Source organism: Portunus trituberculatus, chromosome 31, assembly GCF_017591435.1.
Source record: "Portunus trituberculatus isolate SZX2019 chromosome 31, ASM1759143v1, whole genome shotgun sequence".
In the NCBI taxonomy this organism is placed as follows: domain Eukaryota; kingdom Metazoa; phylum Arthropoda; class Malacostraca; order Decapoda; family Portunidae; genus Portunus; species Portunus trituberculatus.
The window spans coordinates 19,253,863-19,269,712 of NC_059285.1; the positions used below are offsets into that span (position 1 = coordinate 19,253,863).

General features: G+C 41.9%; 1 protein-coding gene across 1 annotated transcript; it reads right to left on the reverse strand.

Moving 5' to 3' along the window:
- Nucleotides 1-10,972: 10,972 nt before the first annotated feature.
- LOC123511087 lies at nucleotides 10,973-15,631 on the reverse strand. Its single transcript, XM_045266702.1, has 4 exons — nucleotides 15,548-15,631; nucleotides 14,319-15,260; nucleotides 12,939-14,277; nucleotides 10,973-12,897 (listed from the first exon to the last, which is right to left on the reverse strand). The coding sequence occupies exons 1-4, from the start codon at nucleotides 15,629-15,631 to the stop codon at nucleotides 10,973-10,975; spliced, it is 4,290 nt and encodes a 1,429-aa protein (XP_045122637.1).
- Nucleotides 15,632-15,850: the final 219 nt, after the last annotated feature.

Here is a 15,850-nt window from a genome sequence, read left to right on the forward strand (position 1 = left end):
CCACAAACCACGCCTCCTGTGCCGTCGCACCTGCCAGGCAATGTCCTTACGAGTCTATTTCAGCTTATTAGGTAACGCTATCTACCTTAACCGCTAATTACCAATATATCCCTAATAATGCTGGCTACAAGCAATTCACACATGCATGCATTTCATTTACACGGTACCGTATGACAATTATCCCAGGGCTGGCCAGTGCCCTCACCCATACACACACACACACACACACACTCTCATCTCCCCGTGACCTCCGGGGTCACATTTACTCCATCATGGAGGCCTAGCTCAGCGTCCCTTCCATTAAGGTGTGACAGTTTCATAAACACGAGCAACCAACACCTCGCTCACCCTCTAGCTAAAGTCTGCACATAAATTATGTACTCATATGTACTACCCATATGTATTCTCTTATGACGCTGCTCCACACTCACACAGGCACACGTACATATCTGGGAGGCTGCTGCAATACACCTTCGCAACACTATATATATGTGTATATATATATATATATATATATATATATATATATATATATATATATATATATATATATATATATATATATATATATATATATATATATATATATATATATATATATATATATATATATATATATATATATATATATATATATATATATATATATATATATATATATATATATATATATATATATATATATATATATATATATATATATATATATATATATATATATATATATATATATATATATATATATATATATATATATATATATATATATATATATATATATATATATATATATATATATATATATATATATATATATATATATATATATATATATATATATATATATATATATATATATATATATATATATATATATATATATATATATATATATATATATATATATATATATATATATAAATTGATAGGCAACAAAACAAATGTATAAAATAAACAAAATAAAAAATAAATAAATGAAATTAGGTAAAATAGGATATAACATAATAATAATAGTAATAATAACAATAATAATAATGGAACCACTTGCGCTTTGGGGTCCGAGAGGTCCCCAAACACGTAAGTATACACTGGTTCAAGTCCTGGCCACTGTCCGAATATAGGAAGGGCTTCCTTACTTGTGGTAACGGATCCCTTGCGTGTGGGCTTTCAGTTAGAAGGTACCCAAAAAATATGGTATATAAGAAAATAATATATTGAAAATGAATATAAAAAAAGAAAATAAGAAAAAAAATAATAGCAATAATAATATAACAATAACGATAATAATAATGATGATAATAATAATAATAATAATAATAATAATAATAATAATAATAATAATATTAATAATATTAATAATAACAACAACAATAATAATAATAATAATAATAATAATAATAATAATAATAATAATAATAATAATAATAATAATAATAATAATAATAATAATAATAATAATAATAATAATAATAATAATAATAATAATAATAATAATAATAATAATAATAATAATAATAATAATAATAATAATAATGATAACAACAACAACAACAATAACAACAATAATAATGACAATATCAATATTTTCACGCATACTACACGAACAACACATGCACATAATATTACTGTCCTTTTAAGGAAAATTCAGTTAATCTTCCACCGCTGCATCTCTCCCCTTCCCGTCTTTGTGCCCCCCAACTCCCCTGCCCCCACGCCATCCTCTTTCCCTCCCCATGGCGTCCCCCGTCATCCCTCGTGTTAGGCAAGAAGGTGATAGTCGTGATAGTGATAATCAAGTGTCTTCCTTCAGTCGGTGGTTCTGAATTGATACAACCCACACTTATTTCCGGCTACGTCATCTGCTTCTGTCACACACACACACACACACACACACACACACACACACACACACAGACCAGGATATAACAAATTTGAATAACTCACGTATGAATAATGTACACACACACACACACACACACACACACACACACACACACACACACACACTTTTATCATGTGAAAAATAATTATAGGTTTTTTTTTTTTTCTTTCAAAATACAGCGACAGATCTGTGAAATGTATCATTAGTGTGTGAGCTCTGAGCTCGTTCCGTAGGGTAACGTCTGGCTGTCTCGTCAGAGACTGCAGCAGATCAAACAGTGAACACACACATTTCACTAATCTGTCGCTCGATTTACTTGAAAAAGAAAAAAGAAAATTCCTATCCATAATGATTTTATTCTCTTATAAAATTGTGTGTGTGTGTGTGTGTGTGTTGTAACGGGAAGGATAGTACGTTAAGGAGAGACAAGGTGGATCGGGTGTACGTGGGTGGCTCTGTAGGCCTAAGAAGGAAAATTGCCGTATTGAGCTCCTTATTAAAATAAGAAGAACTTCATGAGTAGGGATTTTAGAGTGGAGTGCATGGTACAAATATTAGAGTTAGCATTAAGTGTGCTACAACATTGTATAAGGAGGAATTGAGTAAGGGAAAGACAAAGTATTTAGCAATGTATAAATTGGCACCCAGGGTGGGAAAGGACGTGACCTGAGGTTGCAGGGAATGGCACTCTCTCCTCGGGCACTGGTGGGGTGTGAACGCGTCGCGGTGAGCGAGGGTGACGCCGGTGGATTGAGGGGGACATACGTCTCTGATCAGGTGGGTAATGTGATCAGGGGAATTTTGTGGTGGTATAAAGTGAGTGGAGGATTTTAAAATGTGGAGTTGAGTGATGGAATTAGGTGGGGAGAGAGTGATGGGGGTCTCTCGTGTTTCTCTATTGTTTGTTCAGAGTCCCGCGTCACTTTCATTGTCTTTGTTCTAATGTACTTTACTATATTTTAAATATATGTAAAATTGATTTGGAACAGAGTTTCTCTTCAATGAAAATCCCGGCCCGCGTTGTTTTACAATATTTGGGGATCAGCTTGGCGCGCACTCTCTAACAACAAGGGCATTGGCCATTGAGACACCACCGCGGTCAGGCTTATATTGGCGGGGGTGGTGAGTGAGAGTGTGGGAGAGGAAACTGAGTGAGTGTGAGGGGTGTGAGGGACAGAGAGAAGGGACGACAAAATGGATGTTGCGGTAGAGGAGTTTGCGCTGGATCCTGCTGGCATATGGGAAGAGGCATTCAAAAGCCTCAAGAAAAATGTTTGGTGGGAAATCGCGTGCCATTTTAGGCTACGATTTGGAAGTGGGCGAGCGCAAGGAAATATGAGATTCAGGAGCACCTCAGGCAAGTAGGCCTAGTCGAGGGAGCAAGCGAGGGGGAAGGCAGTGACCACAAAGGAGGGAATGAGAGGCTAGAGAGGGAAGGACAGAGAGACAAGCGTGTCGAGCTACAGAAGTTGCAGTTGGAGTTAGAATTTCGTAGGGAGCAAGCTGCATTGGAAAGAGAGAGATAGAAGGGGAGATACCGAAAGAAAGAGAGCATGACATAGAGCTGGAGTGAATTAGGGCAGCAGCCTCTGGGGGAAAGCAGGATGAAACTATCCTTTTATAAAGCCAAGTCGCTTATCCCCAAATTTGACAAACTTGAACCGTATGATTTTTTACTGTTTTCGAGGTAGTTTTTCGTGTCCTCTTGCACTCCTGCAAGTTGCAATAACACGATTGAGAGAGATAATCAATAGTAATCTTAAGGCAATATATTATACACTGCTAAATTTTTTATATTTAATGAGATCAAAACTACATACACAATACTCATCAGTAATTACTTCAGCAAATAGCAAATTATCTTTTCATATACGTGACACCGTTCTCAAGAGTTTCTCATCCAAATCCAAGCATCAAAATTCAAAGTCAAAATCACTCAACATATTTCAAGTCCAAATCACACAACATACACATATCAAATCAACACAAATCTTAAATCTAAACATCCTACAAATATAACATCCTAAAATATTATTTCCTCCTCTACTCCATGAAGTGATAATTAACTAAGACTGCATCATCAACTGCTTAAGCTTCACTTAAGCTGCGTTTTTTAATGCCCCTACGGCTAGACCTCGCCTTAAGGCAGGCTTAAGCAAAACCTGGGACAATGGAAAACGGGCCTGCTAGACCTTCGATCACGTGACCAGTCACCAGCTGACAGATGACAACAATAAAGATGGCAGACGAACAGGAAGTGCAAGATATGCTGCAGCTTTGTAACTTATCTTTCCTACATAACATAGCATAACATAAATAATAGGATAACAAAGGGCCACCAGGGCCCATCTAGGTTATCCTGTATCAGTCGCACAGCGACCTCGTCATCAGTACTTAAAGTTACACTTACAAGTACACAATACATTATATACTAATTCTAAATATTTGGCCCATTAACAGGGGTAAGTCCTGCAGCGAAATCCTCTACAATTTGTGGTCCCCATACATGGGGATCATGTCTTGTTTAACTATAGTAAATTTCTTATAAAAACTATCATGCAGCGCTATACATAATTATAAATCTAATAAATTTAAGTGCTTATCTAATCTGTTTTAAACATTGTCAAACTAGTGCTATTTACAACCGTCTCTGGTAAATGCATTCCAGAAGTCTACCACCCTATGACTAAAGAAATATTTTCTTATATCTAACCTGCAGCCTTGCTTTCTAATCTTCCTGCCATGATTTGTAGTCCTACTTCCCTCCTCTAAGGTAAAGAAAGATCTCACATCTATGTAGTTTGTATCTGAGAACATTTTAAATATCCCCTCTTATACTCGTACATCTCCTCTCAAATGAAAACATGTTTAATGCCTTTAATCTATCTCTATACTCCAGGCGCTTCAAAGCTGGTATCATCCTAGTTGCTATCTTTCCTCCCTGCATCAACAGTCCAGTCCATCATGTTTCCAGACTTGCCAGAGATACCAGAAGATACTGAAACAGCATTCAGTTTGGTGCAGAACTATCAAACAGCAGCTAATGGAGCATTCATTCGTCATGTCTTATTTGTTTATTTACATGTGACGTCACAACTGGCTAGCGGAAAGTCGAGCCTGCTCTGCAGCTGGCTTGAGTTTGGCCGGCCCTGCCTTAAGGCGGGCTACGCTCTGGCTCAAGTTTGGGGACATGAAAGAACACAAAATGACGTCAGCCTTAAGCCAGGCTTAAGGCTGCCTTAAGCGTGGACTATCAAAAACGCGCCTTTACTAATACAAGAGTAATCTTCTCCATGTCACCTCTGACGCCTCTCCAGTCAGGAGCCTGCAACTTTCTCCCTTCAGCTCTCTTTTCTTGACTCCCAAAAAGCCTTTTTCTCCCTGTTACATCTTATTTTATACTCCTAGATTGTTAGTTTCCATATTTTCCAAGCAGAAATGCACACCTCACCTAAGTCACACCCCACAGGTGTGGCAATGTACTTTTTAAACCAATCCCTAGTAATACACATGTTATTTTCCAACCCTCTAGGCGCCACGTGGCAATGCATCTTGACCCAATCCACAGTAACACAAGTCACTCAGACACACCCTTAGGCATGGTTAATTATATCTTGACCCAATCCACAGTAATACAAGGTAACCAAACACACCCTTTAGGCGTGACAAGGTATATTTTGACCCAATCCCCAAAAATACATTCTACATAGACACTATATTTCACCCAATCCTGGTATCTGAGGTAAGGTATGGCACTAGCCAAAGTGTCCCCTCGATTGCAGTGACCTTCGTTCCCACAGGTCAGGACCATGTGTTCCTCCACTGAATTCCTTTCAACTGCCTCCCCATATATTTGTCAACTCCTTCATTTCTATGTTTACATGTTATGTTTGAGTCTTGTCATGGGTAGACCTTTTGGGCAGACCATCAATTTGTTACAATCAAGCCCCTGCCAAAAAATCCTACTACATGATACAATGTTTTTCTACTTTTCTCTATTTTTCCTCTTCCTCCTTTATGTTTCTGCTTCTCTCCTATTCTCTTTTCTTGTTTCTTCCCACATTTCTTCTTTCTTCTTTGACTGCGTCAGGTTACCACATACCCCCGCCCTTAGTAGCGCGTCCCTGCGCTGCTTCTTGAAGGTGGGACATGTGGTAAGCAGCCTCAACTGCCTGAGTTGACCCAGAGTGCTTGCAAGGTCTCGGCTGGCATACCCCGTGCCAGGCCAAGGAGAGCACAGGGGCGATAAATCCGGTAGACCACCAGGTCCACCACCAGAATTCTAGCAGGCAGCAACATCCACAGCCAGGTTATCCACTCCCGCTATGTGAATTCCGTAGGAGGGTACTGTTCCATCCATGACTCCACATACTATACATATTTGGGCATAGACCAGGGCTCAAGACCACAACTGTCAAGAAGGCCAATATTAGTGAAATTCACATAAAAAGAATGCTCTTCAGAGGAGAAAGCAGGAAGTGTGGAAAAGGGGTAAGGCTGTATAATCATAGGTGGTTCATTATTATATGTAGATGAGGCAGGAAGGAAAAATGTATCACCAAGTATAAAACATCTTTATGTTACCTTTATAAGTCCAGTACCATGTATAGAGTATCTCTTAGTAGGAATAGAAGTATCTTTACAATAATAGTGATGTTAGGTGGAGTAATCATTGCATGATTGCCACCAGATATCTGCTCAACACAACAGGGTTAAAAGGTTTTCACAATAAATGTGTTGCTGATCATAAAGACTGAGACCTGTGAAGAAATAACAACTTCACGATAGTCAGTACGGGTGGACTGTATGTGTTGCTTATGAGGCACATTAATATACTATCAGACAAAGGCACATTAATATACTATCAGACAATGTACAACCATCAACATCATTGGTTACGAAAACTTGTTTTTTCTTTAAGTATCATTAAATATTCTCATGAAAGCTGATGCACTAGGATGGCATCTTATTTAAAAATTAGGAAATGGAAGGGAGGTAATTCTGAAGACATTAATTATGTCAACAGGAATCTCTCTCAAAGGAAAGAGTAAGTAGAAGCTTAAGTCATGCAATGCAGTCTTGTGGATCACACAGATAGCAGTACTGTATAATCTTAAAAAATTCTTGTTTAAGAGGAACAGTAGCTCATCATTTGCTGATATCTCATCTCAATGTTGTAATAATCTATGTGTTACAATATTATGAGTAATCATATCTTAAAATTAATGTGATCAACTACTGAACATGCAAGAAGACTTCTAATGGAAGGAAATTTTCATGTTTTCAGTCTGGCAGGGGTAACAGTTTCCAGTTTCTCTAGCGCTTGTTGGACCTTAGTTAGTTCCTCAAGAGTAACATATATAAACTGAGAATGAACACTGAAAATTTTCTCTTTTTTTCTTCCTTCAAGGTATCTAATGAACACACATGCTAATCAATAAAATCCACTTGAGCTTGCGCCGCTGTTTCCCAAGGTTGTGGGGCAGAAATCCCTAAAATTACTGGCTCCTTTAATTTTCTACTTAGAGTATAATTATTAAGATTATGGCTTACACTATACATTAAAAATCATTTATGTTATCAAGCAGATTTATTTATTTATTTATTTATTTATTTTATTTTATTTTTTTTAAAGAAACAATAGCTGGGATATTAAGGATGTCATTACAGGAAGTTCTTATCTTGAACTTACCAAAATTAAAATATATGCTTTGAAACAAGGCATTGGCTCTCCTTATCCAGTTTCGATATACCGCATCCCAAGCTTGAATGATTACCAAAAATAGTACTACAGTCTGCAAAGTAACATCTCATTTCACTCTTTCTTTTTACTGTATTCCAAGGGCTTATGCATTAATGGGAGGTTTAAAACATTTGCTCTAGATCTTAAACTGTGTGGGATTGAAATATTAGGTTCTCCTTGAGATTCTTCCTGTACTTCTTGTGTCACACTTTCATTGACACTATCATTCCTACCAGGCCTTAAACTGAATGTGACTGAACGATTATGTTCTCCTTATGATTCTTCCTGTGATTCCTTGGTTACATTTTCATTAATATTATCAACACTAGCATTTTCTTCTGATGGTGAGTTATCATCTATGTTCATATTGTCATCCATATCTGTATCCTCAAACATAAAAGGGAAAGGATCCACTGGTTGTAGGTTCACCTTAGTGTTTCTTGTTTCACCTGATTCATGTATAGGATATGCCCTCCTGACATTAGAATTCATCTGTGGGGTTGCATTGTCCTCATGTATAACTCTTACTCTAGAGTGTCAGTGTGCAAGGTTTTCATAACACCAGTTCTAATATTCCTTACCCTTATCACTACATCACTTACTTTCTCTATAACTCTAAAGGGCCAGTGTACACGGGTTGCAATTTAGATGAAGTCCCGGCAGAGGGTGCTCTGCGTAAATAAACTCTGTCTCCTACTTGAATCTTCTTTATCTTAGCTTTCTTAGTGTGAGCCTTCTCAGTTATTCCCTTTGCCTCTTCTAAATATTGCTGACATCTAGCATATACTCTATTTGCTTTTGTTGCCATTTCTTGCTTAAAATCATCAACATCATAACAAACTTTCCTTTCTTCCATCACCTCAAATGGAAGGGTAGGATCTCGAAGATACATCAGATAGAAGGGACTTTCCTTTATACTTCTGTGAAATGCACTATTATATGCAAAAGTAGCTAGAGGTAGCATTGTGTCCCAAATATTCACGTTTTCTTGTATCAAGGTACACAATATGTTTATCAAAGATCCATTTGCTCTCTCGACTATACCATTTGCTTGAGGGTGGTAAAGTGTGGTTTTCATATGTTTAAACTGTAATAGCGCAGCTAATCCTTGTAACACAGCGTTGACAAATTCTCTTCCTTGGTCTGTCACTAACATCTCAGGTATACCATGTTTACATATCACTTCATCAAAAAATACTCTTGCAACTTCTGCAGCTGACTTAGTCCTAAGTGGTTCTCCAACTAAATACCTAGTAAGCACATCTATCACAACAAGACAATACACATATCCATTATCTGATTTACCCATAGGACCAACAATATCCATATGTATGCGCTGGAAAGGTCTCTCAACATCCGGGTACCGTCTTAGTGGAGCTGGGGTGTCCCCCACCGTTTAAGACGATTACAGACGAGACAAGATTTGCAATACCTTTCAATGTCCTCCTTCATTTTTGGCAAATATGCAAACTTATGACACCTATTCAAGGTTACTTGTACACCCCCATGACCCGCGGTTGTCAATGAGTGTGCTAGGTGCATAACAGTAAAAATGTATGTTTCTGGAATTAATGTCTGACGCGTCAGTTCTCCATAAGCATTGTATATTACTCTGTACAATATATCATCCTCTAAAGACAACTCAGATATCTTCAACTTCTTATACTTCTTATCTATATTGTGCTTACTCAATTCTCTCTTCATTTCCTGTTCACTTAGGTTTCTCCTCATTAATTCTTTCACTGACTTGTAATATTCATGTTCATCTTGCAATCTTATTGATTCTCTCAAATTCCAATCTACAATACTTGCTTCTTCACTTTCTGTTACAACTAATATCTGATTATTATCTACATCACTTACTTCTTGTTCCCTCAACCTAGATAAATGATCTGCCACCTTGTTAGCCTTCCCTGGAATATAATGCACTTGAATATCAAATTCTGCAATTGACAGCTGCCACCGTGCAATCCTACTATTTGCATTAGAAGTAGTCAATAACCACACCAAAGGTCTGTGATCAGTATAAATGAAAATGGGATATCCTAGACACAGATCCCTGTTTATCTTGAGTCCATACACAATAGCAAGAGCTTCCCTCTCAATAGTGCTATAATTAAGCTCAACCTTGTTGAATTTTCTAGTGAAAAAGGATAAGGGTGGTAACACATTCTGTTCATCCTTCTGTTGTAAAACCCCCCCGATCGAAGTTTTCGACGCATCCGTTGTCAGAAAAAATGGCTTCGAGAAGTCTGGAAATTTCAATGTAACCTTTTGTGTCAACTCCTGTTTCAGAGTTTTAAATGCTATATCAGCCTCTTGATTCCATGTTATCTTAGTATTATTTTTCTTTCCATTTTCTATTCCTGCAATTAATTTAGTTAGAGGGGCTGCTATCTCAGCATAATTCTTCACAAATTTTCTGTAGTAATTGGCCATCCTGATAAAAGATTGCATTTCCCTTACTGTAGTTGGAACTGTCATATTATTTATAGCTGCTACTTTACCAGGTTATGGCTTCAACCCTTCAGCTGATATGATATGGCCTAGATAGTTTACACTATCCTTAAAGAAATTGCATTTTTTCAAATTGACCTTTAGCTTGTCAAGGGTTCCAAGATGGGTGCTGCTATCGGAAGGTAAAACAAACATGAGAGAATGGTTAAGACACCATTTACTATTCCAATAACCAATAACCACCAAACAGCCTCACAAATAACAGAACCTTCTGCAGGAAGGTTGCAGCACTCTGGACTCAGCAGCGACACTCAGCTCGGCTTCCATCCGTCTTGCGTCCCTTCGTCTCGTGTGGCGAGGGCGGGGCAGCACAGCTCCGCCCTTGTAGGTGGCGTTGAAGTGGTAGGCGAAGGAGGCGCAGGAGGAGAAGGGGCGTCAGGTGCACAGCAGTGACGGGAGTCGGAGCGTGGTAAGGAGAGGGTAGCAGCACTCAGGACCAGCCCACGGCTCTGAGGTAACCACGGTGAGAGCAGAGCCAGCCAGCGTAGGAGGAAGTGAGCAGGACGAGGCTCAGCTTCTGTCTGCCGAGGAAGGCGAGCTGCAGGAGCCACGTCAACTCCTACTGACGCTCGAGAAGCCGCGGTGGCCGCTTGAGAAGCTTCGGTGGGTTGCTCAGATGAAGCGCCGAGCAACTGGGTTAATAACGAGCGCCGACGGTCGAGTGTCGGATAGGTGAAGGTCGTTGGCCTCGTTCAGGTGGTAGTTGCCCTCACACAGGCCCCCATAGAAGAATCTACTCCAGGTAGATTATAACAACTACCACATGAAAAGAAAGAACATACATGTTAAGAAAAGGAGGGAGGCACTGGTGAGGTTGGTTTCAAGGCGCCTTAGGCTGGGAGTCTGCTCATTAAATCTGCTCCCACGTTGTCCTTCCCAGCAATATGGACGACTCTGAACCGGTAGGCTTGTAGACTTAAGGCCCATCTCAACACCCTATCATTCTTGCCTTTAAAGGTTTCCAAGTACAACAAGGGCTTGTGGTCCACTTCTAATATGAATTCACGACCTCTGAGATAATAGTCAAAGCGGAGCACACCAAACACAACAGCAAGACACTCACGTTCTATGGTGGAATACCTCTTTTCCCGGTCCAGGAGCTTCCTGCTGGCATAGGCGACAGGATGAGGCACCCCCTGATGGTATTGCAGCAGAACAGATCCTAGTCCGTGACTTGAAGCGTCACTCCGAAGGATGAAAGGGGAACCACAATCTGGAACTTGTAGTACTGGTGTGCTGGACAACACTTGCTTCAGGTGATTGAAGCAGCTCAACGCAGTCTCATCCCAGGCGAGAGGTTCGCGGACTCCTTTCTTCAAGAGGTCAGAGAGTGGTCCGGTGTAGTCTGAAGCCTGGGGAATAAACATCCTATAAAAGGCAATCATACCTAGAAAACTGCGGAGAGCTTTCTTGGACAGAGGGGGAGTTATCCTGCACAGCGCTTCCATCTTGCTGTTCTGAGGTCTCAGCTGTTCTCCGTCTAGTACGAATCCGAGATAGTGGATGGAGTGAACACCGAAGCGGCACTTGGAAGGCTTGGCAGTCAGGTTGTGGGAGCGTAGTCTCTCAAGCGTAGCTCTGAGGGCGCTGATATGCTGAGGCCAATCTGAAGAGTGGACAAATATATTATCAAAGTAGAAAGAAATGTTGGGTAACCCGGCGAGGACAAGACGCATCAGACGGACGTAGGTAGCACATGCTGTGACAAGTCCGAAGGGTAAGCGGCAGAATTCCATGAGACCACGATGAGTTGGAAAGGCAGTTAGGGGTTTGGCTCTGTCTGTCAATGGAATTTGGTAATAAGCCTTGCAGAGGTCAATTTCCGAGAAGTATTTAGCACCAGCGAACATGTGAAGGTCTTCTTCCATATTACAAGACGGCTCAGCGTGGAAGACCGTAACGGAGTTCAATTTCCGGTAATCAATAGCCATCCTGTAGGAACCGTCAGACTTCCGAACCATTACAACAGGACTACAGTGGGGAGAGGAAGACAATTGAATTATCCCTTGTTCCAAAAGGCTATCTACTTCTTCATCAAAGTGAGGTCTAAGGTGAATAGGGACAGGGTACAACCTAGCTTGAATCCTGTTGGTGGTGGTGAGGACAATATCGTGCATGATAGTCGAGGTACAGCCAGGTGTGGTGGAGAATACATCCCTGTAGTCCAGCAGTAAGTCCTCGATGTCGCCTCGTTGTTCCCAGGGCAAGGAGGGATTTATCTCCGGCATACTTGGTGGTGAAGAATCCAGCCATTCATCGGCCGTAATGGGCAGTTCCGTGGAGCTGGCGTCAGGCAATTTCTCCTCCACGACGGGAACGGTGCTGTCCTGGGGTTCGCTTGTTTCGAGAGATTGAATCTCGTCGAGAACATGGAGCCTGTTAACAACTGCTCGTCGATGGTATCTTTTAAGTAGATTGGCGTGGTATAGTTTAGGCCCACGAGGCTCGTCTATAAGGTAATCAACATTACCACGTCTTTCAAGGACCTTGTATGGACCATTCCATGCTACCAATAACTTGCTTGTGTGGCTGGGAAGAAGAACTAGTACCTCGTCACCTGGATTAAACTTCCTGTCCTGAGATTTAAGATCAAAATAGGACTTGTAACGGGCAGTACTTACATCAGCTGCTTGAGCAGCAAGCTGGGCACATTCTGACAACTTGTTTCGAAGTTCCAGGACGTATTGGAAGCTGGTTCTTTCTTCTCCCTGGATGTCCTGATTATCCCACAACTCCTTCAACACCGTGAGAGGTCCTCGAACAGAGCGTCCATATAGTAGTTCAAAGGGGGAGAACCCGGTCCGATCACTGGGGATTTCCCTGAGGGCGAAGAGCGTGGGAACGAGGTAACGGTGCCACTCCTGGGTTTGTCAGCACAGAGCTTGCGCAGAGCTGCCTTGAGAGGACCATGGAGCCTCTCTATGCGTCCATTGCCACTGGGATGGAAAGGAGTTGTGAAAATAGGTTTAACACCAAGCAGCTTATGTAACTCTGATAACAGACTGGAGGTAAACTGAGTTCCTCGATCAGAGAGGATTTCTCTAGGAATTCCTACACGTGCAAATATCACTAGTAAGGCTTCAGCTACTGATACTGAGTCTATGTCCTTAAGTGGCAGGGCCTCTGGAAACCCAGTTGCAAAATCTATTAAGGTAAGAATGTGTCTATGGCCCTCGGAAGATGGAGGAGAAAGAGGTCCAACGAGGTCAATGGCGACTCGGGAAAAAGGCTCGGTGATCACAGGTAGGGGCTGAAGAGGGACAGGACGCACCCGGCCCTTTGATGACATCCGTTGGCACTTGTCACAAGAGCGGCAGTAGGCACGGATATCCGCTCCCATACCTGGCCAAAAGAAATGTTCATAAATTTTCAACTCAGTCTTGCGGTGAGAGAAATGTCCAGCCAAGGGACTCTCGTGGGCCACTGAGAGTATGATCTGGCGACACTCACTTGGGACAACCAGGCATTGTTGGCCTACCTTATTTGGAAGCTGAGAAGTGAGGCACTTGCGGTAGAGAAGCCCATTGACGTACAGGTACTGGAAGGACGACCCGTTCCTGGCTTTCTCAACTTCTCCCGTAGAGGCTTTCTGTCGTACCCCAGTTAAGGAAGGACACGAGGCTTGCAGTTGGTTGAACTCTTGAGGGGTCATGGAGAGAGGCTGAAGTTCTGGAAGTACCAGAGGATGCAGTCTTTTCATCCTTCCGGCACGGGTGGTAACAGCGTGTACTTGGTCAGCCGAAGACACAGTCGAAGCACTGGTAGAAACCTCCGGCTGCAGCTCTGATGACAAGGATGCCCTGCTGGAATCAGGAAGAGGAGCTGGAGAAGGATTAGAGACCTGGGGATCCATAACTCCCGGGATGTTTCCTATCAGAGCGCCAGCAAACTTTATAGGAGCTCTCACCACCTCAGTCCAACCAGTGTAGAAGGGGCAGCGCACGTAGCACTTTACAACTGGGAATTTGTCTACTCTTCCCAAGTAGTCAGCTAGGGAAATCTTGGGACAACTCTCCACATCTACGTCTGGAAGCACCTCTTCTGAGACTACCACACACGAGCAGCCAGTGTCACGGATGATGTTCGAGCTCCAAGATCCGTTAATGGTGCCCGAGACAGAATAGTTTGGGACACTCTTGTCACCAAGGCAAAACCCAACCTTAGGAGTCGACTTACCCGCTTCCCAATCCTTGAAGGCGCGGGATTCTTAGGGCAGCGCGGCCGAATATGGCCGTCTTCTCCACACTGGTGGCACGTAATTTTCTTAGGGGTGGACTGGACAGAGGACTTGCTGGAGTCACCTTGAGATGATGTAGGGCTTACCCCAGAGGCAGCTTTAGAAGTTCCTCGGGAACTAGAAGAGTAGGCTTTCGGGTAGGCGTGACGGGCAGATGACCAGTCGTCGGCAAGCCTTACTGCGTCGGGAAGGTCTGTCGGCCGACGCTCCTTGATGAAAACCCTCAAATCTGGAGAAAGATTAGTCAAAAACTGGTCAAGCAGGATGAATTTTTTAAGACCTTCAAAAGTGTGGGCGACATCAGATGCCTCCGACCATGCCTGGAACAGTCGAGTCAGATGGACAGAGAACTGCTGATAATTTTCCCCAACCCTAATCCTGGCTTGGCGGAACTCCAGACGGTAGTTGTCGGCGGTCTTACTGAACCCAGTGAGGAGAGCTTTCTTCAGAAGAGCGTAATCTTCAGTTATGTCAGCAGACAACGACGTATACAGTTCAGTAGCCTTACCCGTGAGGAGACACCCAAGTCTTGCAGCGTAGCTATCCTTATCAATCTGGAGTAGTTCAGCCACCCTTTCAAAGCGCACGAGGAAGTTGCTTATATCATCTCCCTCTTGATAAGTTGGCAACTTCGGTCCTCTGACGTTCTCACAGGAAGAAGTACTCACTTTTCCTTGACCGGTGCTGCGGGCGAGCTGTATCTCCTTCTCAGCTTGAAGCTTAGCAAGTTGGAAGTCTCTCTCAGCAGCTCTTTCTTCTCTCTCTGCTAGGAGCCGCTTCTCTTCTCTCTCGGTAGCTCGCTGGTCCCTCTCAATAGCTTGTTGTTGTAGAACATACTGACCAAGCTCAGCACCCTCAAGACCCAAAGCATCGGCCTGAGCCTTAAAAACATCAAAGCTAGACATAGCGTGAAATCACAATGTAAATAGATCAAACACTCAAGATATAACCAGACAACCCAACAATAAGAGCAATAAGGACCCAGAGAGAAAAAGATAAGTGAAAGGATAGAAAACCCAAAACAATAAGTGTGGAAGAAACAATGGTAACAAAACAGCCCTGAAAAAGGGCACAAGACAACAGTCAACACAACACTAGGAGTGCTTGTGTAGAACAAAAGTAGTTTCCAACAACACGATTGAAAACAAAAGGGTTACCATCAACAAACCCTACCGCAGGCATACAGGAGCCACAGAAGAACGGTAGAGGATGAACACTTGCTTCCGGGCCGCAGACAGCAAGTGGCGCGCATGGGCGACTTCATAGACCCTTCCAAATAGCAGTTGACCCAATCCTGGCGAGGTCGCCACGTGTCAAGGGTTCCAAGATGGGTGCTGCTATCGGAAGGTAAAACAAACATGAGAGAATGGTTAAGACACCATTTACTATTCCAATAACCAATAACCACCAAACAGCCTCACAAATAACAGAACCTTCTGCAGGAAGGTTGCAGCACTCTGGACTCAGCAGC

What these genes read in the sequence shown, in the direction of transcription:
- LOC123511087 (XM_045266702.1), bottom strand. Translation starts at nt 15,631, where the DNA reads ATGCGCGCCACTTGCTGTCTGCGGCCCGGAAGCAAGTGTTCATCCTCT. An exon ending in CTTCAAGGATTGGGAAGCGG is followed by an intron (nt 14,278 to 14,318) that starts GTAAGTCGACTC and finishes CTTGGTGACAAG; the next exon opens with AGTGTCCCAAACTATTCTGT. An exon ending in ATCCCCAGTGATCGGACCGG is followed by an intron (nt 12,898 to 12,938) that starts GTTCTCCCCCTT and finishes GCTCTGTTCGAG; the next exon opens with GACCTCTCACGGTGTTGAAG.